Source organism: Amphiura filiformis, chromosome 1, assembly GCF_039555335.1.
Source record: "Amphiura filiformis chromosome 1, Afil_fr2py, whole genome shotgun sequence".
Taxonomy (NCBI): Eukaryota; Metazoa; Echinodermata; class Ophiuroidea; order Amphilepidida; family Amphiuridae; genus Amphiura; species Amphiura filiformis.
Genome location: NC_092628.1, coordinates 11,141,143 through 11,167,034, shown reverse-complemented (window position 1 = coordinate 11,167,034; position 25,892 = coordinate 11,141,143). Strand labels below are relative to the sequence as shown.

The 25,892-nt window shown below is 35.3% G+C and overlaps 1 protein-coding gene across 1 annotated transcript; it reads right to left on the bottom strand.

Moving 5' to 3' along the window:
• Nucleotides 1-17,626: 17,626 nt before the first annotated feature.
• On the bottom strand, nt 17,627-25,381 carry LOC140152693 (uncharacterized). Its single transcript, XM_072175191.1, is given in 3 exon segments — nt 17,627-18,959; nt 18,961-19,294; nt 24,965-25,381. Coding segments are annotated over 2 exon segments (807 nt in total). The 5' UTR covers nt 19,291-19,294; nt 24,965-25,381; the 3' UTR covers nt 17,627-18,482.
• Nucleotides 25,382-25,892: the final 511 nt, after the last annotated feature.

Sequence of the window (25,892 nt, the reverse complement as noted above, 5' to 3'; positions counted from 1 at the left end):
TAATGGGCACAAGCTTTTGGCAATTGACCTTTTCGGTAAACCCCATAAGCCTTTGCGAGTACACCTGAGATGTCGTCATTTGACGTCACGCCGATGCGCACATCGTTCATCGAACATCGTTACTATGGATTGCAAGTTGGCGTGACGTCAAATGACGGAATCTCAGGTGTACTCGCAAAGGCGTATGGGATTTACCAAAAAGGTCAATATGCAAATAGGGAAAACTTAAAAATTAAGGGGCCCAACACGATAGTACCACCGTCGGGGTTCGAGCCCGTAACCTTCCGTTCCGTTAACCCTCAACCAAGTTGTTGTCTAGACCTTTGAATGGCACTTTATAAAGTAAGCTAGACATTACTGATTATTTTTAAACTACAGGTGCTCACAAGGTACATAATATGAGTTCATATTTGACAAAAATGCCCTCCATCTGAATGGCACGGATTAAATAATACTGTGTAACCTTCACCCACACTGGAAGTTCAATACACAGCAGGCTTATCCTTTAATATATAATGTATTATATCACATGGGCCAATTAATTGATAAATATTCCAGGGAAGTGCATTATCTGTTATCCGGCTAACTTCGACAATAAGTTGAGGAGTTATGTTATGGACAGTGTAATAAATTGAATGTGTTTAACCTTCACCTCATATAAGAGTTCATCAAGACAGGATTATCTCTATAATATAATGTATTATATCATTCAGAACAATTAAGTGATAGAGAATCCTGGGAATATTGTCATGATTTGTACGCATGTATGTACTAAAGCTGCCCTTTGTGACAATTTATTATAGTGGCGGCGGCGGCAGCGGCGGTGCTACTGTCACGGAGGTATTGAGTTATAGTGTTATAGACCTGACGGGGAAGTCCTCTTTTGGTCTATACACTAGCGCGCTCGCCTCTTAATCCCAGGGTCGTGGGTTCGAGTCCCGGCAAGACCGGAAGTGGCTCGAGGAGGCGCAGGATACTTCCGTGAGCGGTTTGTGACACTACAATCTTGTACAACGGGCAAGTGTCGAATAGTATAACGTGCAAACAACTGCTTTAAGGCTAAAGTTAGGTTTAGGGATTAAGGTTAGGGCCCGGGGTTAGGGTTAGAGATAGGGTAAGGGTTAGGGTTACAGTTACACACTCCGACACTCGATCACCCTTCTTTACTTCTTCCCATTCATTTAAGCATACGGGCCTATAAGCCCCCTATTGTGCCTACTCCAATACTCCAGGGTATAACTCTGCATGAAGTGATGAGATTACGCCATCATTACTCGCACATATAGAATAATGCATTATGGGATACACAGAAAGTGTTCGTTCCCCATAGACTAAGTGATAAGGGATGAAATTAAAACTCGATTTGGGAGGTTAGGGTTACGGGGGTTAGGGTTAAGGTTATGGTTAGTAACCAGTGACCCTAATTAGCATAGCCTATCTTGATGTTCTGTCTATATAGTCAAACATTTACGAAAACGAAGCCATTTGAGATACGGCTTTCTTGTACAATGCTATGTGCAGTCTACAGCCGACTGATCGGTAAGGTGTCCTTCCTAAACATTGGCCTATTTATGTTGGTCAGTGTTGGTCAGTTAGTCATCGCCCATAATTGACCTCACTAATAAAACAGATAGGCAATAGATAGAGGTTATTAATTGTTTTAGCCATTAATTAATGCTTTGGACAACAGTGCATGCATGCTATAGCTGTAAGGAGCAAAATGCCTCTTACGTGGCGCACAGTGTACCAGTGGCGTAGATTTCTTTTTGACATTGGGGGGATGGGGTTGAAAAAATTCTTGAAGTATAGTGAATCCAGCACCATTTGGAAGCAGAATAAGTTGATGGTAGAATTGCGCACAAAGCGCGCGAAAAATTTGAGCTAAACTGATGAAATTCGGTGTAAAAGTTGAATAACTTCGCGCGAAGCGTACAAAAATGTGCACTTTTGGAGCTAAAATGGCCAAATATGAGGTTAATTTGGTGAGAAACACACATACAGGCGTCAACATTGGGGGGATGATTGTATAGAGTGAAAACAAACAAAAAAACATTTCAATCTATTTTTCAATCTATTTAGATTGATTCCTCTCATCAATCGTTTAAGGACATATTTCAATCGGCCAATTTAAGAGAGTAAGAGCTGGAACTTTAAATAGTAAGGGCCGGTTTCTCGAAGCATAGCTAGTGGAATTGTCCGATTAAATATTCAATCAAAAAGATTTAATTTTCAATCTCGCCGTCCCGAATTAGGGACAAATCGTTTTCGACTGTATATTCAGTCCAGTGATTTGAATTTTTCAACTTTTTTTTCAATCAAAAGGAGTGATTCTCAATCTTTTACAATCTTTTAGTGATTAAAGTTAGGGGCAAATCTTTTTCGATTGAATTTTCAGTAGAAAGAATTTTTTTTCATCGGGTTTTCAATCTTTTGCGGTCCCAAATTAGGGACAAGTCCTTCCCTCTTAAATGGAAAGATTGGGGTGAGGGAAAAGTCCAAATTAAGATTGAGAAATCAGATTCAAACTAAATTCCATTGCATTTTCAATCTAATTTTAGACTTTTCCCTCAACACAATCTTTAAGATTGATTTTTCAATCTTTGGTTTTAAGGGAGTTTCCAGTTGAAAAGAAAAGATTGAAAATGTTCACTCTAAAACAGTTTGAAATCTCATTCCAAACATATGCAACACATGTCATTTTGCAGTACATTCGGAGTAACACTCTATTAGATAATGAAATCAGTCTATACAAAGAGAGTTAGAGTGAAAACAAAAAAACACATTTCAATCCATTTTTCAATCTATTTAAATTGATTCCTCTCATCAATCCTTAAAAGATTGAAATATGTCAATCGGCCAATGTAAGAGAGCAATTAACCGTACTCAATCCTGAATTTCCGGGAAATTTTGAAATGAACCAAATTGTTTTATTAGCCGGGATATTAGGTGCCTTGGTCAAGTCTATAATGGAATTGATTTATGAAATGCGGACTTGGTCAAGTCTACTACACTTTAGCCTCAATTTGTCCTTAAAATGAGGTCAAGCATTTATGATGTAACTATTATGAGATTGAATTGAGGGTTGACATCTTTCTTCGCTTGGGGACTTCAGATATTCAACAAGTTGACTTAGTACTCTCTGAAGAAGATTAACCCTGATGCACGGATCGCAAAGAGATTGTTGGCAAATTATTCAAGTAGTTCGTTGAATTTTAATTTTGTTCACAATACGAATAATTACGCGTCCCTTGATTAGAGGCATCTCAGTGTATGAAATGACAAGGTCTCGTCAGATCTTTCATTCCACATTTGCCTGTTCTTACCTCGGATTTTTTTTCAATACATATTGAAGAAAATCTTCATCTTGATGATGACATTAGTTGATTTTTGTGATTCTTCTTCATTGTTCTTTTGTCTTCTTTAAAAAAATAAAAGCACAAAAGAACAATGTTCTTTTGTTTTCTTTAAAAAAATAAAAGCACTGGCAGCCTAGCGTGTGCACAGTGGAAAAGAGAAGAAAGAAAGAAAGAAAGAAAGAAAGAAAGAAAGAAAGAAAGAAAGAAAGAAAGAAAGAAAGAAAGAAAGAAAGAAAGAAAGAAAGAAAGAAAGAAAGAAAGAAAGAAAGAAAGAAAGAAAGAAAGAAAGAAAGAAAGAAAGAAAGAAAGAAAGAAAGAAAGAAAGAAAGAAAGAAAGAAAGAAAGAAAGAAAGAAAGAAAGAAAGAAAAAAAAAAAAAAAAAAAAAAAATAAAATTGCCCGATTGAATATTCAATCAAAAAGATTGGATTTTCAATCTTTTAAATCGTTTTGGACTGTATTTATTTGAATTTTCACTCTTAAAAAGTTTGAAATCACATTCCAAACATATGCAAATGCAACACATGCCATTTGGCAGTACATTGTGTTCAATCGTTAAAAGATTGAAATATTCAATCGGTCAGTTTAAGGGGTTGTTTGGAATGACAGGTGAGTCAGGGGTCAAAAACAAATTTTTTACCTTTTTGACCTCAGCACATGTGTATGTATGATCTGCCATAAAAAAAATAAAAAAACAATACCTCAAAGTATCATTTTTAATGTTTTTTGTCATAATCACGCTTTTCTACAAATTTCATCTGTTTGTACCGGGGCGTGTCTGTTGCCAGGTAGGCCTACATGACAGCATAGACACACGTTACAACCTTGAATAATAATACAGAATTGTGACGTTATATTCTTCTTAACCTATCTTAGAACTGCCTATTATTTCAATTGTTATACTGTTCTGGTTGGTTTATTGCATATACTGTATAGAAATTATGCAATATGACGTCGAGCATGACAGAGTCATCTTCATTCAAATAAAATTCAGGTACCCGTAAGGTACCACGGAGCAATTCGCACGATAATACAATAAAACAGATGAAAGGTATGAATGGTTGTGGAATCGAATTGCAGACCTGTCCCTCTGTCACCTTAGAACTGGATCTCGCAGGCAATGGTAGGTAATAAACCAATCGGAACGGTATAACAATTGAAATAACAGCATGTCTTGGTCTCAATTCAAGATGTGCAATTTGGACACACCTACTCGTTGGCTGATTTATACTTCAACAGTTCCTCAAAGCGATATCAGAAAAGCCACTATCTCATTGTTCATTGGCCCGCAGTATGCGCTCGCCCCGGGGCACTCAACTTTAGAATTTATGGGTATATGTGCCTACAAGCGTCGCGAAGTAGGCGCATATCAGTACAAAACGTTGGGGTTTTTTTTATAAAAAAAAAGGGTCATTATGTACAATCAAAATGATAAAGGGGTCATTGGGTATAATATTTTGAAAACTGAAGGTGCCTGGTCATCGGGTATAGTCGGCTTCAAAAGAGGGGCATATATTGACAGGCACATACCGTCACCTCTAAAGTTGATGCCCCCGGTGCTCGCATTATATTTTGTTCATGGCTCGGCTTTTAAAACTCCCACACATCACAATAAGGCTATTGAAAAGTGTATAGAATAGCTAATAGCTGCGATTAGTCGCGGACCCGAGCGACAATATAGTAAACACATCGAGTTTATAACACAACTGACAGTAGTCGTGAATTATGGAGGGTTTCATTGAACTTCTACCAGCAAAATATGGAATAATACTAACACAAGACACCAATCGAGATGATGATACCAGCCATAATGGAAGGCTTGTATTTGACCTTCTTATGAATCCAATTTCGTGGCGAGAAGTTAAAAAGGTAATGTATATTTCAAGAAATTTGGGTTCAAAAATTCCGTATCAGCTCGTATCATCAATTCCGTAAATATGGCGTATAGAGGCACAACTTGACAATAAACTGAACTATTTAAACGTAAAGGACGCACTGGATACACATAAATTTATAAATTTGTGTTTCCTTGCTGGCGGAATAGTTGCAAAACTCTTTTTTGTCAAAAAAAAGTTGGACAATTTATGAATTATGATTGGCAAAATAGCGAAAGGAAATAGACTTTTCCAACCATGTAAAACTACACTGGGTTGTTGACATGGTCGACATACATTAAGGCATACGCATGTTCCTAAAGTAGGAGGTAAGTACTATAATTAATTGTTTAAAGTGCTCAACATACCAGAAAAAAGTCATAGAGTCATCAGAGTACAGGGACTTTGTGAAATACTGGGTACAAAAAAAAAGTGCGTGAGCCGATATGCAACATCAAATATAAAAGCCGATTTACATAATTTCCCATGACCTTACAGAAGTGATCGTGCTCAAATATAAAACTATAGAGTTTGGTCCTTGATATGCACCATCAATTGTGTACTTGTGATCAATATTGCTAGGCAAACAATCACAGCAAACATGCCAAAATCCTCCCATTTCTCCTCCATTTACCCACATACAAACCCATCGCTTAAGAGAGTATGTAACAATCAAAAAGTATTACTATTCTTTGATTGGATCATTTCTTGTTTCATGTAATGTATAGCGCGAAAGGACACAACATCACAACATCCCGGGATTTATTGATATTAATCAAGATGTTATTATGTGTAAATTATCAAAGAGTATAATGTTCTTTGATTCATCTAGAAATGAATTATGATTCTAATTGAAGGATTAACGGTAGGCCTCAATGTAAGATACAACAAAATATGAACCTCTACCTTTAACATGTTTAAGTTAAATATGACCATCCACCTTTAAGATAATGTCCCAATTAACTTTTTCCGTAAATCCCATAGCCCTTTGCGAGTACACCTGAGAACTCGTCATTTTACGTCACGCCGACTTGCAATGCGTAGTATACGGTAACGATGTTCGATAAACGATGTGCGCATCGGCGCATATCGCCGTGACGTAAAATGACGAGTTCTCAGATGTACTCGCAAAGGGTTATGGGATTTACCGAAAAGGTGAATTTGACCTTTCCTGTAAATCCCATAAGCCTTTGCGAGTACACCTGAGAACTCGTCATTTGACGTCACGTCGATCTGCGTCGATGCTCGCATCGTTACTGTGCGCATCTCAGGTGTACTCGCAAAGGCTTATGGGATTTACCGAAAAGGTCAATTAATCGTCATCGATGAAGTATGAAACGAGCAAACAAAACAACAACACAGTTTAATAATGTTAGAATGGATGTGTCAAATTAGGTATCCTGTAGGCGTTCTATTTTTTAACAATATTCAAGGATTTTTCTTCAACTTCCTGTTTTCTAGTCCGATAATTTTGATTTAATTTTTTTTTTTTCACAAATTATTAAATTAAGATCGGTTTTTGAAAATTATGCCATATATTGTGTTATATTACTTTTTTTTTTTAAATTATACAGACTTGACATTTAATATGGAATATTTTTCGCAAAATTCCAAGACTGGTCTGGACGGAGTCTGCATAGACCGCACGGGCTAAATATTAATAGGGGTATGTCGGGAGATGGTGTAAAATAATTGTTTGATGGAAAATGTCCTTTCCATATTTTACATTATGGTGCTCATAATGTAGCGAATTTGCCTAAAATGGCGGATTTAGGGAGGCTGAATTTGATATTTGTAGGCGTAAAATATCTGAATTTGAGCAACATTATTCTGATTTTATCAATTTATTGAGGTTTGAGGCGATTTCATTGAATCTAAATACCAATAAGTATTCGTCAGAACCGAAATGCACCTATGATCTACCAGTTTTGAAAGTGGGAGGAGCTTTAAAAAATATGGCTCTTAAAAGTGGGACGCACTCAAAAAGATTGAATGGTCCCCTGGAGCCAAATGTTTTAAACTTATTGTACACAAAGAAACAGTGTGAGTTCATTGGACAACCAGGAATCCGCATAGTTGTTTTTGTACCGTAAGTTCATAACATTTGACCCCAGAGGGCCATTCAAACTTTCTGAATACGTACAGCTTTTAAGAGCCCTAATTTTAAGCTCCTCCTCTGGTCGAACACTTGGTACATTTTAAGTGTATTTCAGCTGTGATGAATGCCAGTTGCTGACGATGTTTAAGAAATATCACCTCAAACCCCTATAAATTTCATAATAACAGAACCGTGTTGCATAAAGTCCAAAATTGTGTCCCCACAAAGCTCAAATTCAGCCTCCCTAAATGCGCCATTTTAGGTAAATTCGCTACATTATGAGCGCTATAATGTAAACACATGGAAAGCACATTTTCTATCAAACAATTATTTTACACCATCTCCCGACATACCCCTATTAATATTTAGCCTGCGCGGTGCATGCAGACTCCGTCCAGACCAGTCTTGGAATTTTGCAAAAAATATTCCATATTAAATGTCAAGTCTGTAAATAAACATGGTTTGGGTTGGCAGGAAAAATGGTACAAATTCGAGAAAGCTACTTAAATTTCAACCTTCAGAAACACCTCAAAATGAGTTTTTACACTTGTACTTACCATAATTTTGAATTAATATTAAAATACGTTAGATTTATGTGACTTGTTTTTCAAATATGTGTAAGATTGTCTTTAATTTCATCCCTTTTATTTTATATTATGATGAAATCTAAAGTATGTCTTTTCATAATATATTTTATGGAAATAACGAAACTGAAGCGTATCCTTGTCTTATACCTTATAAATTATTTCATTCATTCATTCATTCGTTCGTTCGTTCGTCCATTCCAAAATATATGGTACTTAAATCTAAACAACAAACAATTTACGTGTATTTATTATTGGCCGGATGAAGCAAGAATTGAATTAAAAGCCATTGTCGTTTTTAACGTGAGGATGTACCTCCTCATAATTTGAGCTCATTGCCACATTGACAATAAATCATTGGTCAAACAGTTTTAATACTTAATTTTTTCAATTTTTTAGGTCTGGAATTGTGCTAAAATATGGTTACTAGTAGTACTTCCTTGATTACAGATGTAATGGTCAAGTCAATTTTAAAATAAGTTTAATACAAAGATTATAACTTTTTGTGTTTATTTATCTGAAAATAACAATTTTACTGGATTTTTCAAATAAAAACCCTCACAATCGTGGCACAATTTTTCAACAACAAAAATTCTGACATACTTTGATCGATTTTGACCATACTGGGTCACAACAATGACTGACCATAACATGTCACACGCCCCTCGGAGGGTCAAATGCCACAGAAGGGTCACAGAGGTCAAAACATTATTAATTTTGTCAATCACTATACTTGACCCCCGACTTGACCTAACTCTGACATTCATTGATCAATTTTGACCATACTTTTTGTTAGGTCAAATGTCACAAAAGGGTCACAGAGGTCAAACACCACTTGCACATAGCATTTGTTTGTGAGATGTTTGCCCGAAATTATGCTCCAGGAGCATATGGTCCTGGAACAGTGAGCGCAAATCAGATATTCGAACTATCGATAATTGTCGGGGTGTTCTATTCTCGTAATAGGGGATCGCTGAGCCTGAGGGGGAGCTATATGTTTTATTTTTGGTATCATTCAAATCATTGTACGACAATATACACATGCTCCAGGAGCATATTTGATATAATTTGTTAAACTATACTTAATGGGCAATTAAAGCAGTGCATCATTTCAAAATCAGAAAACTGGTATATGATACATCATGCTCCTGGAGCATTTTCATCCATACTGTACGACAACATAAACATGCTCCAGGAGCATATTTGATATAATTTGTTAAACTATAGGCCTACCGTACTTAATGGGCAATTAAAGCAGTGCAGCATTTCAAAATTCAGACTGGTTGGAATTGCTGGGGTTTTTTTTTCCACCATGGTGAGATAATTCTGAATTGACACTTAATTTGGGTGTACTTTGTCTTGGGTCCAATCTCTATCATGAAAGTTTGCTATATCTTTCTAAATATATGATTGTTTGTTCTAGATTTGGGTTTTAGCGTTTCATATTTGAAAGAACTAATGTTTAATTGCAACATTTCGAAACCACAAACCAAAACTGGGTGCTATGATGTACAAGATTGGGCTACGAGTATGCATTTTACCAAGTTAGCAATAGGTAATTGCTTCATTTTGCATATGCATGACTTTCTTTATTATACTCAAAATCGGATTTTATTATACATGTTATAAGGAAGTTGTTTACGTGCATTAGGCTCCTTCACAGCCGGTTTCTGTCGTGTAGGCCTATGTTTGCGAGTGAGCCACAAGCAGACTGGGTTGCCAGGGACTACAGGACAAAATACCTGTTTCTGACTATAACTATTAGCAAGGTCTGGATTTGGCACCCTACCAGATAATACTGATAATGGTTAATTGGAAATCTGAAAATAAACACTTATTTTGTAAACAGATGATACTCTGTGATTATTTATGGATGGAAACTTAGGAAATTGCTGTTAATGGAATAATTGATATATTAAACATACATTTTGTTTTGTCAACAATAAAAATCCATTCACAAATAAGGTTTTTAGGAACCATTTGACATTAAACATTTTGAACAATTGCTCTATGAAAAATGATATAAATGCACCCCTGTTGATCCAGGCTACTGATAAGCTGTCAACAAGTGACCACTAATTCAACAATTATAATGAGCGATTATCTGACCAGACAGGAACCAAGCTGCATGGGTATAAGGTGCCCAGGCACCTGCACTGTTAACTAGGGTTAGTTTATACCATCACTAATTGATGTTGGGAGTGACACTAGTGGGGGGGGTTAAATACCAGTAATTGGGGTAGATAGTTGCTTTGGTTTTATACATTTTGGTAGAGCAACTGGGCAACTTTTTGATTATAATTGTTAAAGGTCATCTGAGCCTGAGGTGGAATAAGTATATATTGTTGGATTGTCAGAATGTTCAAAGTCATGTCATAAAACGTAATCACAAAGTCGTCTGAATATAGATTGTTGGATTGATGCGAAACTCGGTGGATGTGATTTCCATTGATCCCTTTGTTTGTACAAGTATAAATTAAGTATAAATTAAATGTAGACCTATTTAACACACATTTGTCAATTTAGCTTATAGTATACATGTCATTGGTGGTATTCGTGGTAACAACATTTCCAACCCGGTTAGTTGTGCATGTGCTACACACAAAAAATTACTAGCATTCCAAGTACTTGTCAATGTAAAATTATGAAACGTGAATTTCATCCATGGTGTTGTCTTTTTAAAGACATTTCTTGGGGTTTTTTTCTTTTTTTTTCTTCAAATTTTCGCTCAGGTACATCGTGTGAAAAAAACCTTGTCGATCGGTATCACCTTATATAAGTTAGCAAACAAAAATAGACCCAACGTTCAAGAGTTTAAGGTTACGTGTATGTGTCTGTAGTATCTTTCTTGTGCAACCTTGGCGTAATAATATTATAAAGTAAAGTAAGAGTACCGATAAACAACGCGCCAGTGTTCCGCAGGTTAAGGCCATGTTTTGGACTGGCCAAGGCCCGTATGATTAAAGATAAGAGAGTCCATAAATTTGTAGGCTTTTATGTTTGCGTATGGTCAGCATATTGTTATGTTTGGAACTATTAGCAAAATTGTTGATGAAACTAAAAATAATTCTTCTTTTTTAAAGTGTGCCATTTGGGCATCTACACGGGACAGTGAATCCGCATTGAATCCAAATCAACGTGACCGAGAATGTATTAACGTATTTCTGAAAACCAGATCAATGTGTCAAAATAAAAAACGGGTCTTAGATTTTTTATGTAGTTTTTGCAAATTAATAAAAATATATTTTTTGTTACGGTGACGGAAACATTTGAGCCAAAACCCCATTTGGGGGATTTTCTCCAAAACTGAGCATTTTTGCCCAAATCTGATGTATTCATCAAGTCCTTTCCATTCTAAATATGTATATTTTTATATAATTTAGACCGACAATTTAGAAGTTATGAGGCTCAAAAGTTTCCATAATTCCAGGGTTAAAGCCACCCTTAAAGCCTTAATGTACGATTTCCGTTCAATTTTAATTTTGTTATTCTTTATTCAAAATGTTGAAATAATATTAGTAATAACTGACGGGAAGGGTTGATGTCCATTTTAAGTTGAAATAACAAGGTATATAAAGTGAAAGAAACCCCACTGGTTATTTTGGCCATTTAACATGCAGTTCTATGGGAGGACATATTATCATAATTTTTAAATTATGATAATATGTCTAACTTTGCTCTGTTGACCTACAAAGACAACAAATTTGGCCGATTCCATTTAGGTGCAAGTTGGGACATGTGATGTGTAAACATTACAAATATGCAAAAAAATCAGGTTTGAAAAAAATTAACCAATTTCATATTTATCGTACATTATGACTTTAAGTTAACATACGCACTGATGCCTAGCAAAAACCGAATAATGTTCCCCTAAATACGAGTTGAATACATAGATGAGCATGAGCAGTAGCCAAGAGAAACAAGTAATATTGAATCATTAGTTGCCTATTCTACTATATACGTAATATCAATATGTAACAGACAAAATTTACTTTAAAACTGAACACGAGTGGATTGGTCAATTAGTACCAAACACACCAATATGACGTACATATGAAAATACACTTAAAATAATATACAACAATATATCATCAATAATTGTCAAAATGCAGAACCTCTTTTCTCACTTTGCATCAAACAAAATAATATTACTTTCGAGTTTTAGTTCACCTTACGCCGTCGTGATGATTGTTTATCTTAGATATCGTCACTTAAGTGCATTAATGGTCACACTGATTATATTACTTAAGTTTTTCTTACACTTTATCAAAACACTCGTGATTACAGAAGTACCCATATTGTAATCCATTCATATTTTGGTGAAATGAATGATATATTTTCTTAATTGAAGGATCTAGTTTAGTAATAAGTTTCACCTATATGATAGTAGTAGCATTTTGTCAAAAAACATTATCGCACTTGAATTAATATAAATAACTGGGCTACATATGCACTTTAACTCTTTCAGGTCAATCTATCATCTGCTCGAAAACATGTCTTCAATTTTAATTTATAAAAATTAATTTAACAAAATATTTTCAAAGAATGTTCTCAAAAAAGTTTTAAAATAATATATTTGGTAGTAATCTACATGCATATAACATTCAAATTGGTAGACCTACAAACAGGACCAGAACTGGTCCAGTGGTTCTTATGTATTGCTTTGAAATCTCGAGAGAAGTTAATGTTGTATTTTTGTTGATAGCATGCAATGTTAGTCTTGCATGTCGAGGGCTCCACTTTTTTTTTTTTTTCTTCTTCTTTTTTTTTTTTTTTTTGCGTTTAAAGAATTTATCGTCATATATAATTATTATAAAGCCTTCATTGGATAATAAAGCTATATGTCACTGGTCTGTGCCTTTGTTAGGGATGTAAGAGGACAATCATGTGGACATAAGTCTTTGTTGTCGATCACTGGAAAGCCCGTTATTTGCAAAAAAGTTTGGTACCAAAATCTCATTTTCGCCCAAAATGAAGATGATACAAGTGTTGCGCGTTTAGGCATCGATATTGAAACGGTCATGTATAGTATATAAATTCGTCGATATTATTTTCATTTTGTTTCGCGTTTTGCAGTACTCGATCCTCAAACTTAATTCACTTTCAATCATTTGCTACATCAGAAAATCTAATAAATCATCATAAAAAATTAGGTTTTGCATTTTTGTAAAAAGAATAGCTTTCCAAACATATTCTGTAAGCTTACAAGTGGTAACACATACAACAACATAATACGGGTAAAGTTTTTTGCGTTCGTGACAATTTTATAGACTTTTCCCTAATCTTTTGCAGTTATTCCTACACATTTTTGTTTCTTTACGCTTTAGCTGGGATCACTGTTAAAGGAAAGTGACCCGATATATTTGGAAAATCGAATTCTTTAAAAATTACGTATAAACATAAAATGTCGTCCCTTTCAAGCATTCATATGCAAAAAGAACACGTATACATGTATAAATGTGGCTAATAATTCCTTATGGAATTACAGACATTTATTAATACAGCGTGATACTGTATGTTTTCTGATGTTTTCTTAGGAAAAATAACGATTTGAAACGCCTAATTTCAATATGTATAATTAGAAAATGATACCACAATCTGGATTTTGATGGGGGTAAAGTGGGGGATGAAGCTATCAATCGGGTCACCAACCTTTAAGCGTGAAATAATAAGCAAGAATGGAATTGCATTTGCAGCTCATTTAAAAACAAATGAAAACGTAAACTACGAGCACTTACTTCGGTCGTTGCAATATAAGCTCAACACGGCCTAATTATAAATAGTATAATTAGTAATTCAACTGTTATTCAATATGACTTCGTTAAGACAATAAGGCGCCATGTAAGTGGGATAATGAGGATGCTTGATATTTATATCGATATTCATGAGAGCAAAAATAAACATATAAGACTTTTATTTAAGCGTCTTTCCTCCATTACTATATAAAAGAACTTAAAACTTCTAGAGAATAAATAATAGATCCCGGCATGAACCGTAATAAGGAAAACGCAGACATGGGGCAGACAAAAAATAGCGAGGGGTGAGAGAGCGAGTGAGATGAGAAAGAGAGGCAGTGGCGGCGCCGGGGGGGGGGGGGCAGGAGAGGGCAAATCCCTCCATTCAGATCTCTTGCCACCCCTGAGAGAAAGGGAGAGAGAGGGTGTGTGTGAATGAGAGAAGGTCACGGGGCAAGAAAATCAAAAAAATAGTTTTGAATCGTATTATAGGAATTATGGAAAAACTACATTCTTATATTTCATTCTTTATGCATGCACTCGTGATAATATATATGCCGTGCATGCAGTGGGGATGTGTTCGTCGGGGTGTGGTTTAAGGTGTGGGTGGGGTGTGTGCACATAATAATACTAAAAACGTTTCGTCTCAACCGTTTGACGCTTGCGTAAAAATATGCTTATATAATCACTACAATAGAAAACGCATGCACTTGCGTAACTGAAATACCAAAAGGATAAGCATAATACAGTATGCTTTAAGGTTGGTCTGAACCCTGGAATTGTGGAAACTTTCGGGCCTCATAACTGCTTAATTGTTGGTGTAATGTATATAAAAGTATACATATTTAGAATGGCAAAGACTTGATAAGTTCATCTGTGAGGTCAAATTTGGGCCAAAATGCTCATTTGTGGCCCAAAATCCCAAAAAACTGTTTTTTGGCCCACTTCTTTTTCGTACATTCTAAGTTCAGATATATATATGTTAGAGCACAACTGAAATCAAATTTACTTTGCAAATTTTTATGATACAACAGTCCAAGAAAAATAGATAAGACATTCATATTTTCTTTACCACATTTGTTTCAAATGTGTTTTTATTTCATTATAAAAAAATCACAAATCTTCAATTTAATAACCATAAGTATGGAAAAATTAAAGAAATACATTGAATGGATTAACAAAAATATTATGCCCGCATATTATGACTGGTGTTTATAGTTTTGAGATTTAACCTCTGCGATGATTTCCATTTTAAAGACTCTTCTTGTCTAAAATCTTTACAACAAAATTAAGGCAACTGTATAGTTGCTGTCTAATACTTGATCCGGTCCGGTTTTTTTTTCCTATATGACAACAAATTATATTTTGAATCCTACATCACCAATATCAGGCATTATATTTATGTAATTTAAGAAAATTAAAATGAGGAAAAATCGACCAAGTATCTGATTTTTAATGACAATGTTTGTACATTTTTTACCATGCATGATATCGTCTGCGTTCTGTATGCATTGTCATATAAAGAGATGACGAGAATGTCAAAATCTGGGGTTTTAGTGGTGTTAACTTTTATTTTCTGTTTCCTATAAGTATTAATGCAATGCTTGTTCACTACAAGAGTTATCAACCAAGTTGGGCTATTTGAAATCCATACATTCCCTATCGAAGACATAACCTTAATCTCCCACACAGGGAGTGTATAGATTTCAAATGGAGCCCCCCTATTCAGGTTACTTCATATGAAATTCACACTCCCTGTGTAGAAGATTAAGACCATGTCTTCTGTACGGGGTGTATGGATTTCACCTGGAATAGCACATTGCATCAGTGCAAACACAAATTATACAGGTTAATTACCATCTTATGAAACAACAGAAAAACGCCTCGTCATATGAAAGCACTCATTTTGAGTGCTGGAATCTCCACTGTCTATAGATTATGCCAACTAAATCCCCAGCAAATCTCTCCTCAATCCATCGCATAATGTATTAGAGAGAATCGAATCTAAATAGCTGTACTTAGGCTGTCGCATTAAGTCAGACCCTCGGAATTTTGCACGGGTAACTTCAGACAATGTTGCTTTCAATTTGAAATTCTGGATGAAAAATTATGTTTTACAAAATAAGACGCTTAACATTTTGAGACGAGATTTGTAAATTTTTGGTTCACGAATACCTGAGTTAACTTAGACGAGGACTAGGACCCCTATATCGGTCCTAAATAATTATATACAATTTCAGTACCTGTACATGTTCATCCCAGATAAAGTATAAGGGTGATTGATAAGCACAACGCAGCTCTCGAGATGCAACTCTTAAAATAAAATTTTCCAAACAAATTCTGTTTCAACAAAGCTTATAAAAAAATTACAAAAGAATTATTTCAGAATACCCTTCCATTAATTGTCGTCTTTGAATCCAAACCCTTTTCCAAACATCAATATTCATGAGGATCCAAAACATTCTCATCTAACAATGCACAGTTCTTTAACCCCAATACATTTGTACATCCATTGAATGACCTTTGAAAATTTGAGTACAAAAACTCATATTTTGCAACTTGAGGTCAATTTTTGCACTATGATTGTTTAATTGAGGTTATTGGACTCTGCCATTGGGATGTGGCCATTGTGGTCCATAGTGTTATCATTATGCTATACCCTAAAACTATACCCAAACAGTAACAAAAGGATAACACTTTAGCGGTTAAAATTATTTCCAAATTAATACCCATAAGAAAGAAAGAAAAACAAAGCTGAAAGTAAAATTTATAATTAGCCTATCTCTAAATATTTTCAGATTTTGGTAGGGTATTCTAAAATATAAGCAACAAGAACATTGATTGGAAAATTCTAGACAAGTTACATCTTTTTAACATGCATTTTGTTTTACATATTAAATTATTATTCGCAAAAGAGCCGATTTATACAAGCACGTCCTGGCCAGGGCATTAAAGTCACACACAAAATTGTTGCATTTTTTAGCAATGCAAACATTTCTTTGATTGCACGTTATAATTCATTCTGATGCACAGCCTGAATAAAGAGAGACCTGGGTTTACATAAATTGCATTTTAAGCGACACTTTAGGTTAGGTCACAGCAATTCAGGTTAAACTATAATTTACATAATAGCGCTGACTGTCAGAGTTGTGAGAAAGGTGAATCGCCAAAAAAATAAATGAGGAATGAGGATAAAGAAAAAAAGGATCGGATTAATGTCCCATTAATTTTTACGAAAGTTTAACATACTTCTTTCAGGCTTATCCAGATATGCAGAAATTCCGGATGTACAACGAATTTTTTTTACCTCGTATTGTGTTAACATCCGGGAGTTAACATCATTTACACCACATCGCAATTGAAACACCGTTTTGTAAAAATGGTTCATAAAAATCAGCTTAAAACATGTGAAGTCATCACAGGAATATGTGTTGACTTGTTTACACGTGTTACCATGGTTACTAACACGTTTCAAACACGTTTTAAACACTTCAAAGTTGAACGCATGCATATGATAGCTGAATCAGCTAGCTCCAATTGTAAATTTCAATATTTCAAAAAATAGATTTTGCTAACGGAGAGTCACTAACAAACATCAAAATTTAATTTTAAGCAAAATAGACGACGAAAAAAACCCTGTTCTACGGGCCCGACCGACCCAGAATTTGCATTTCGGGAATTTATGTTTTTTAGCTATAAAATCTTCCCCTTTCAGATTAGGACTGAAAAACCCCAAGCAAAGCGAGCAACAAAAAAGTGTGCATTTTGCAGATTTGGGTAATTTTAAGGGTCGATCATTTACCCTACATGACAGGTTCGTCCGCCCGTAGAACAAGAGGTTTTTTCCGTCGCATCTTTTATAAGCAGTTTTTTTTGGATGTCTATAATTAGCAGAGATGTAACAATTTTTTTCTAAAAGATTCGACCAGGCTGCCTTCCGTGAATAAAAGAGTACGCCCTTTATATATATATTTTTTAAAAAATATGCTCTTCTTATACTGAAATACCTTTGCTTTCCACGAAAATTTCATCATCAAAAATTATTCATTCATTCATTTAAGAAACTGTTTTAAAAAATCCTTATTTTCCGGATTTATTTTGGCCCCATTTCCGTTACGTCTCTGTTTTTAGTATAAAACTGAATACAAATAGAGCATTGCTCCTAAAATTCTGGAATGTTTCAATCTATGCGGCATTTTTTCTTAACATTGTCAAGTAGTCTAAACTTATAGGCGGTTTCGGTGTTGGTATGAATCGGGTATCCGGTAAACCGATATAACTTACAAAAAGCACATCGCTTGACATAAAACGTTGATATAGATACCGGGATAATGATTTCATTGTTGTTTTGTTAAGATTTGTGATTCTGGTCGACGTTTTAGTCTAAAACATACCAAATTTTACATTGACCGTAGGAGCCTATAGTAAGTTTTTAAGCATAAACCACTCACGACATCATAAGAAAATCACCGGAGAAAACATTCAAATATGTAAACAAACAAATATAACTCGAAGAAAGAATATCAAAGGAATCATCCTCTCCCCGATGAATGACAAATATATTTATCAATAAGAAACTGGTTCTTAAAGAGTTGAATAATTTATAAGAGAATATTACGAAGCGATGAGTCCAATGAGATATGCGTCCAATATCTGTGGCAAGTACTGACATAATACAATGTGCTTAAAGGTGTATGTATACTTTGCAGCATTAAAAACATTTTTTCTGTACAAGCGAGTGTGTTGAACAATAAATTAAACAATGAACAAGTCCTTAAAATAGTACACATAATTTATATTACACTCTGTTTCAAAAAAAGTTCAAAAGATTCAATATTAGCAGTTATACACCATGTAGTGTAATCTGGCAAGTTCGCTTTTCAAAATTGATACTTCTGCTCTTAATTTCATGTTATCTTGTTCTAAAAACACAGCCCGAAGAGCAATTTCTTCTTCTTTTGCTCTCCTTGCATCTCGTGATCTCTTGGCCGCATCGTTGTTCTTTCTCCTCCTCTCCCAATAAGCACCATCTTTCTTTTCTTCCGGTACTGGTCTCACTTTCTTTCTCGACGAAGCGTCTAAGTTCTTTTCTTCTGATTCATTTGAGTCTCCAGACGTTGAACCCGTCGAGCGTCTTTTTCTTGAAGCAAGTAGCGCTGACAAACGTAGGGTTGAGACTGATGGTGAACCCACCGTTTCTGTTAAGGGATAACTGTACATTGGTAAAGCGGCTGTTCCGTTAAGACCAGAATTGGCGGCGGCTGCAGATAAACTGGAGGCTGCATCAGGGTTGTACGGGTACATGGGTAAACCTGGTGGGAGGAGATGGCCCTCCTTGGTATGGGTAAAAGCCTCCTTTGAATGTAGACGGTATGGGGAGTCTCGAGTACTGGCTGAGATCAAGAGGTTTCACCGAAGAACCAAGCGGGGACACTTGCGTTGGGGAAACGCCACCAGTGATGGGGGAAGTCGGGGCTGGTTTGTGTTTAGCAATCATGTTAGCAATGTCCAAAGCGCCCATCTTGAGTTTAGGTGCAGGAGGTGGAGAACGTTCGCGATCAGGCTCACTTCTAGAATCGTCTGTCCCGGGGCTCGAACCTGTCGATGCTGGTCGCTCGTCTGTCTTGATATCCATCATCATCATGACTCTGAAGAGAGACAAAAACATAGAATTTGATTTAGAGATAAGGGCGGCAAATGACAAACTATCCTACTTATATTTGATATACAGAAGCTATTGGGGATACCAACAACGACATACAATTACATGCATAGATGCTATTGCCTCGGCTGGCTATGGATCGGGGTGCTTGAAGAAACTTTGTTATCGCTTGCTCCGCAGTCGAATGTAATGAATGAAATGAGAGACTTGAACTGAAGACAAGCGATATTAAAATTTTCTGTCATATAGCTTTACTGATAGAGCATCGATCAGACTTATGCAAACCAACGGTTCTGAATAACCCGAGACAAATGTCTGGAATATTACTATAATATTGTGCTTGTTTGCATGCGTATTTGTTTGTTTGTTTGTTTGTTTGATTTGTTTTCTTTAACTCAATAAATCTTTATACTCTATAGATTCAAAAGCGAGTTTACTTGGCCAAAAGACAACGTGAACAAATTATGTCAGAATCATGAAACGTACAGTATTTGAAGAGGTTATATAGCAAAAAGTACAAATCAAAAGTATATTTACACAAACAATTCTGATTGACATGCCTGTGATTGCTATAATAACTTGTAGAATTGGTAAATTTGTATAAGCAGACAAAATTTACATCAAATCTGAAGTTTGCAGAGTCATTGACAAGCATGTAGTCATTGAAGATCACACAATTGCTCTTTAAAATTATAATTCAAGCTTCAAATCATTAAATAAGTATATAGTTTTTATGTTGACAGCTTTTATTAGTAAGTTCAAACATTGCAAATTAGCACACATAATCGAATTCATTTTTACACAAGATTATAAAATAGCGGTTATTCTCCAGTATATGTATAATCATAACCTTTCATTGCGTGAATGCCACGCGCCAATAATTCATTCCTAATTTAGAAAATATATACAAAAATCATGTCAGATTTTCTTATTATTCAAAAAATTAAAATCTATATAAAAATACATTTTAGTAGAAACGTTGTTAATTTGGTTCAGTAGTTCTTAGGATAAAAATTCACATTTAATAACAAAACAAATTTTCATGTCAATTTCTATTGAGCTGTGATAAATGCATTAATTCAATCAAGTTTAATTCTATATTCGCATCGTTTGTCACTTCAAAACTGATACGAGTCAATATGAAGATACTTGAAACATTTATTAACACATAAAAAGTACAAATCGGCAAAAAGCTCTGCTACTTACGCGATAAAAACCAAACAAGTTACGTGTATACTACTGAATCAATTGAGCAAAATATACAATATCATGCAATTAAAGTCGTTCACATTATTCGCATTATAAAGAAGCGAGTACTAACATATTCCGAATTTGGTTTAGCTGTTAGGACTCAAATTCGGAAGATATGTTATGAATTTTTAAGTTTGAAAGCATCATAGATCTGTTTTTCATGGATTCACATTTTATAGTAAAATACATTTATATTTTTTTTATCCTGAATTAGTTAATGTTAGTCTTATTTTCAATAATATTTTGACTTTAGTAAATAATAGGGAAATAAAAGTTCGAATCACAAAGTGTCCGTATTTTTTTTGCCAATTTCGCGACACGCTTGGGGCATGGTCCGTTGCATTGTACCTGTATCATGAGAGCTGCATGAGTTTGTTAACGCGGCTATCTTCAGTAGATAGCAACTGCTTGTTTGTGTAAGTTGATCCTCAAAAGATAGCAAAATGAGGTTAGTGTGCGCCCACACAATTATATGGCATGATGAATTTCGCTGGACATAACTTTTTTATCAATTAAAAAATAGACTTTCCAAAAACAATGGTTCTTTTCTAATTTAGAAATTTGATGTTTGTAAAGACGAATAACATTCTGTATTTCTCTATACTCCCATGTCAGCCTACTCTATATATAGCTCCGTTAAATTGTGCAATATTTTTTATGGATTTTGAGGCCACAATATAATATCTGGTAAGATTCGGGTCATTTCGGGATCCGTGAAAAGGGCATTAAAGAAAACAAAAACAAAAAACGTGAAACCTATATCCAATGAAAGAATCCGAGTAGAATAATTTTTGTGATTACATGTTTGTAAAATTCTTACACGATTCTTGCCATTTGTAATAATAATTCTTTTGCGTTGCATTTACTTTTCCTATAACAACAACCAATTCTTTCGTTTTTCTACGGCAAACAGGAACCATTTTTTTCCCGTAAAAATCAATTATAAATATACTTCTTTAACTCCAAATAAATTGGGAGTGACAAGTTTTTGGAACTCGAATGAATGGTAAATTACAAATGAGGTCAAATTGTGTAACTTTTGAAGTACTCTCTTATAGCATATAGACCTTTTAATCAATGATTTTAAGTACAATATTATTGAAGACCTGAGCGCAAGAAGACCGTAAGTCCACTTGGCCCCTCAACATGTATATACACTACAGTTACGTATAGTTTCTTAGGGTTTTATAATCTTTAATACATGTTCCAGGGTGAAAACATCATGAAAGATTGTGAAAGATTTGGTTTGGCCCCTGAACATGTATAAACAATTACCAAATTATACGAAACTATACGCAACTTTAGTGTATACATGGTGAGGGGCCAAGTGGACTTACGGTCTTCTTGCGCTCAGGTCTTCAATTGAGATTTAAAGATGTTTGGACAATAATACAAACATATTTAGTGACAAATGAATAAAATTATACGAAATTCTAACCGCCACTTAATTGCCGACTGCAAACGCTTGAATTATCTCCCCGTATTTGCACCACTCTTATATTGCCTGCCACTTATTAACTGTCCCAACTTCGAATCATTTTGGCTCAATCAAATATCTTTCGATGATTCAAGAACTACCAAATCTATTTTTGGGTATGTTTGTGCTAATTTGGTGCATTTTTAACATGTTTGAATTAAAGCTGTAAAATAATATCAAATTGGATCGATTGAGCCCATATTTATTGGTCGAGCTATGAGTTTTAAAATGTTGGACAAGACGTAGTCGAGTCCAATATTTTTAAACTCATAGCGAGATCAATAAATATTGGGCGTAAAGCATCCAATTTTATCATTATTATGTATGGATCCAATATTTTCACACACTTGGATTCATCAAAACATAATAATGGTTAGATGTAAATATTTCTGAATCGAATTTTGCCGATCCTGAGCAAAGTAAGTTGAAGATTGAGCGGGAAAAAAACAGTAAAACACTATGTTGAAGATAGTTAACTGTAATGTTCAAGTACTTGAGCCATGCTAATCGAAACAGCAACATGTTACACCCATATAGACTATTAATGACTCTTTAATTGATGGTTTAAACATCTTATAAAGAACATTGTCATATTACGCAATACGTTGGAAATTATTCTATAATTGTATGTTGTATTTCCCTGTCAACATAATCAACGCATGCATGCAATGTGAATACACCCATAATTATTTTAAGCCCTGTCTGTAACAAGACAATGGTTTGTAATTAAGGTGTTTGTTTTTTTTACTGTAAATAATAAAATACCTTTAATTGTTCCTCATCAGGCACACGTGGCAAAACATATGCAACATAATGTGCGATTTGCTCCACAGCGACACCCTCAATTTCTCTCGAATTTCTACTTTTCGTTCGATTGTAATGTCTATGACTAAAATACCATGTGAAAGATAAGCCCGAAGTGCTTTAAATATAGTAAACTTTTAGAGTTTTTGATTCAAACCCGGGATCATGTGAAATTCAATTAAAAAGTGCTTATTTGGCAGAAGATGAAGTAGCCCAATGATGTTATTAAATGCAACCAAAAGCGGCTGCTTTACCCCCGCAAATTTTAGCTTAATACAATACTGTTATTATCTATAAACCATGTGATGCAGCACATCAAAATTGGGGGGGGGGTGACTTTGTAAGTGAAGTCAATTTTGAGTTCAGTATTCTTTGAAATCATTTGGCGAGCTTTAAAATGACACCTCATTTCTAAAATTTGTCAAGGCATTCATATAAATGGAAAAACATCCCAAATTTAATTTTTTTTCTGTCTATTTTAATCTATATCTTAAAAGCCCTTTGCCGCAAATTCCACCTTTTTGATGTACTGCATCATTATAATAGCTAATATTATACGGTATTCAGTTTTATAATCTGTTTGTTTGATCCAATTTGATGTTGTCGTTTAACAATGAGATAATCAAATTTGAACTTTTTGTGCCACCTTCTTCAGGTGTTCGTTGAAGGCTACATATCATAGCTATTGCACGGTATAAATTAAGAATTACATCAAAACACCGTTTCTTGGGAGGAAATCAGTTGTTAATGGGTTGCACCATTTTGGGGTACAAGCCATAGTCGGTCCGAGCGAATACGCGCTTTGGTCCTGATGGGACCATGCTTAATCAAAATGCCCAAGCCAAGCTGAAAAGCTTATAAAACGTATGCTTGTCTGTATGCAGAGAAAAAAAGAAACCGAGTTGAAGAAAGAGAGCAAGGAAAAGAAAGTCCACTCCCAACTAATCAAGTGTACAATTTTGCTCTGGGTCGAGAAATAAGAAATTATAAAAATCTTATTTCCATTCCCCGGTAGTAGTCTCAAATTGTTTAGATATTTCAATCAATTAGTCTTAGATGTTTGATCGACCGTTTTCAAAAGTAACAGCTAAAATTGGTACAAATTTGACTTAAAATGGAACATGTGGAAGGGGAATTTAATATCGAAATTAATGCCCCAATAAAAAATGCTACAAGTGACGGTCCAACCTGCATTTTGGGTATACTTTATAACGTTGGGAAAACCTACACATATTTATATCATATTCAGCCTCGGTATAATTGTTTCATCTTTAGGTTTTTCGATGACGACATTAAGTGCACTCAGGTGATTTATGAGGTTGTAGATGTCCTATCTATCTTGTAATTTTCTGCGAAAATATAAATGAAAGTGCTTTAAGTACTGCTTTAAATTACGGTATTTTTCATATCTGTTATTACACAGGTAATGTGTTTTTTAGCTATTTTATTTATAACATAGATGACAAGATAACTTCAATTGATGGCAATAGATCACTTTATGCCCACACGTAATATCTTTAAGTCTTTCACTCTTTTACACAACCATTAGTATCGCAGTTTCAAACAAATGTAAAAATGTTTATTGTAAATAGCAAGATGTGACTGGTTTAGAGTATAAAATTATCGCTACCCCAGTCCCACCTCACAAAAAAACACTTAACATCGCTATACTTATTTATATTGAATACGAATATGATACATTGTGTCGTAGGCTGAATTATAACTTCATTAAGGCTCTATCAAACTTTTAAAGCGTTCGACTGAGTGATGCAAACAAAATATAACTAAAGGTAATAGTATACCATTGAATTATACCCCCTTCTTCCTAAATTTACTCCATTAGCATCCTTGCAAAGGACGCATTTTGCTAAGTTGCTCGATCCCTTGATCCAGTCAGATGGGGTGTGTTAGCTTGTGTTGATTCAGTAGGTTTTAAAATTCTTGAGATACCCTTACTTGTCATTTGGCAACGAAGACCAAACAGCTTTTGCATTGCTGGCAAATAAACGCATTTGACCGCTACGGCTTCGCAATTGAGGCGCAATGACATATTGAAAAGACAGACAAGCACGTAAACAAATAAACACCACAACAAACAAACAAATAAACAGGTGTAATGCTCACCTAATTGTCAATCCGTTATTCAATTCCTCTGTGTATCTTGCCTGCTGAATTGTGCAAAGTGAAAGATGACAGCATAAAGCGGAGTCTATCCCGCGCACTTAATGCTGAAGACACCGGCGATATCCACCTGATGCTATGCCGCTACTGTTTTACGCACAGAAAACACGTGCATACGGTGCAATGGTGATGGTGACAAAGTCTTGGATGGTATAATATCCCTCAGTGGCTTCTCCAGATACCACTTATCGTTATGAGAGTTTCAGCTCAAAATGACGCGGTGTGTAAGTCAGTCATAAGTCCATTGAGCACGCACGAGTAATGATGCGGCAGCGTTGTGGATACTATAGAGTCACTTAGTTAAGTGTGATACAATGACCTTAACGCACTTGGCTTATATATGAGATGATATGTATCTCATTCACGAGCTTTCATATCCCGGGGGGGGTTCTTCCTGGTTGAAGGTATACGGGGATGTGCCACGGTTTTGGGGTACCTTTTCAGCGATTTTGGTATATCGATGGGTGGGTTTTCAGTGGATACCAATGCGCCCAATTGGGCGCATTTGGGCAAAATGCCATTAAAGCGCCCAATTATGGCAAATTTGGGTGCTTTTTGGGTGCTTTTTCTTGAAAATTGGTATACTGATGGGTAGCAAAACAGCAAAAAGTAGGTATAGAGAAAGTCAGCATCCGAAAGTCTGCGTGGCACACCCCCGTACAAAATTTTTCGAAGAACCCCCCCCGGGTTTCATATCATAGTAGCGTGTATATGGATGCAGCTCCCTCCTGCGTTCAACTAGCCAACTCAATGGTTAGACGCAGAGCTGGTTAGACGTCAGTGTTGTAACTTTACTGTAAAAGCCCGCTAACTTGAACGGTGACTGATACTACGCCACATAACAATAATGAGTGACCTCACCCAACGGTCA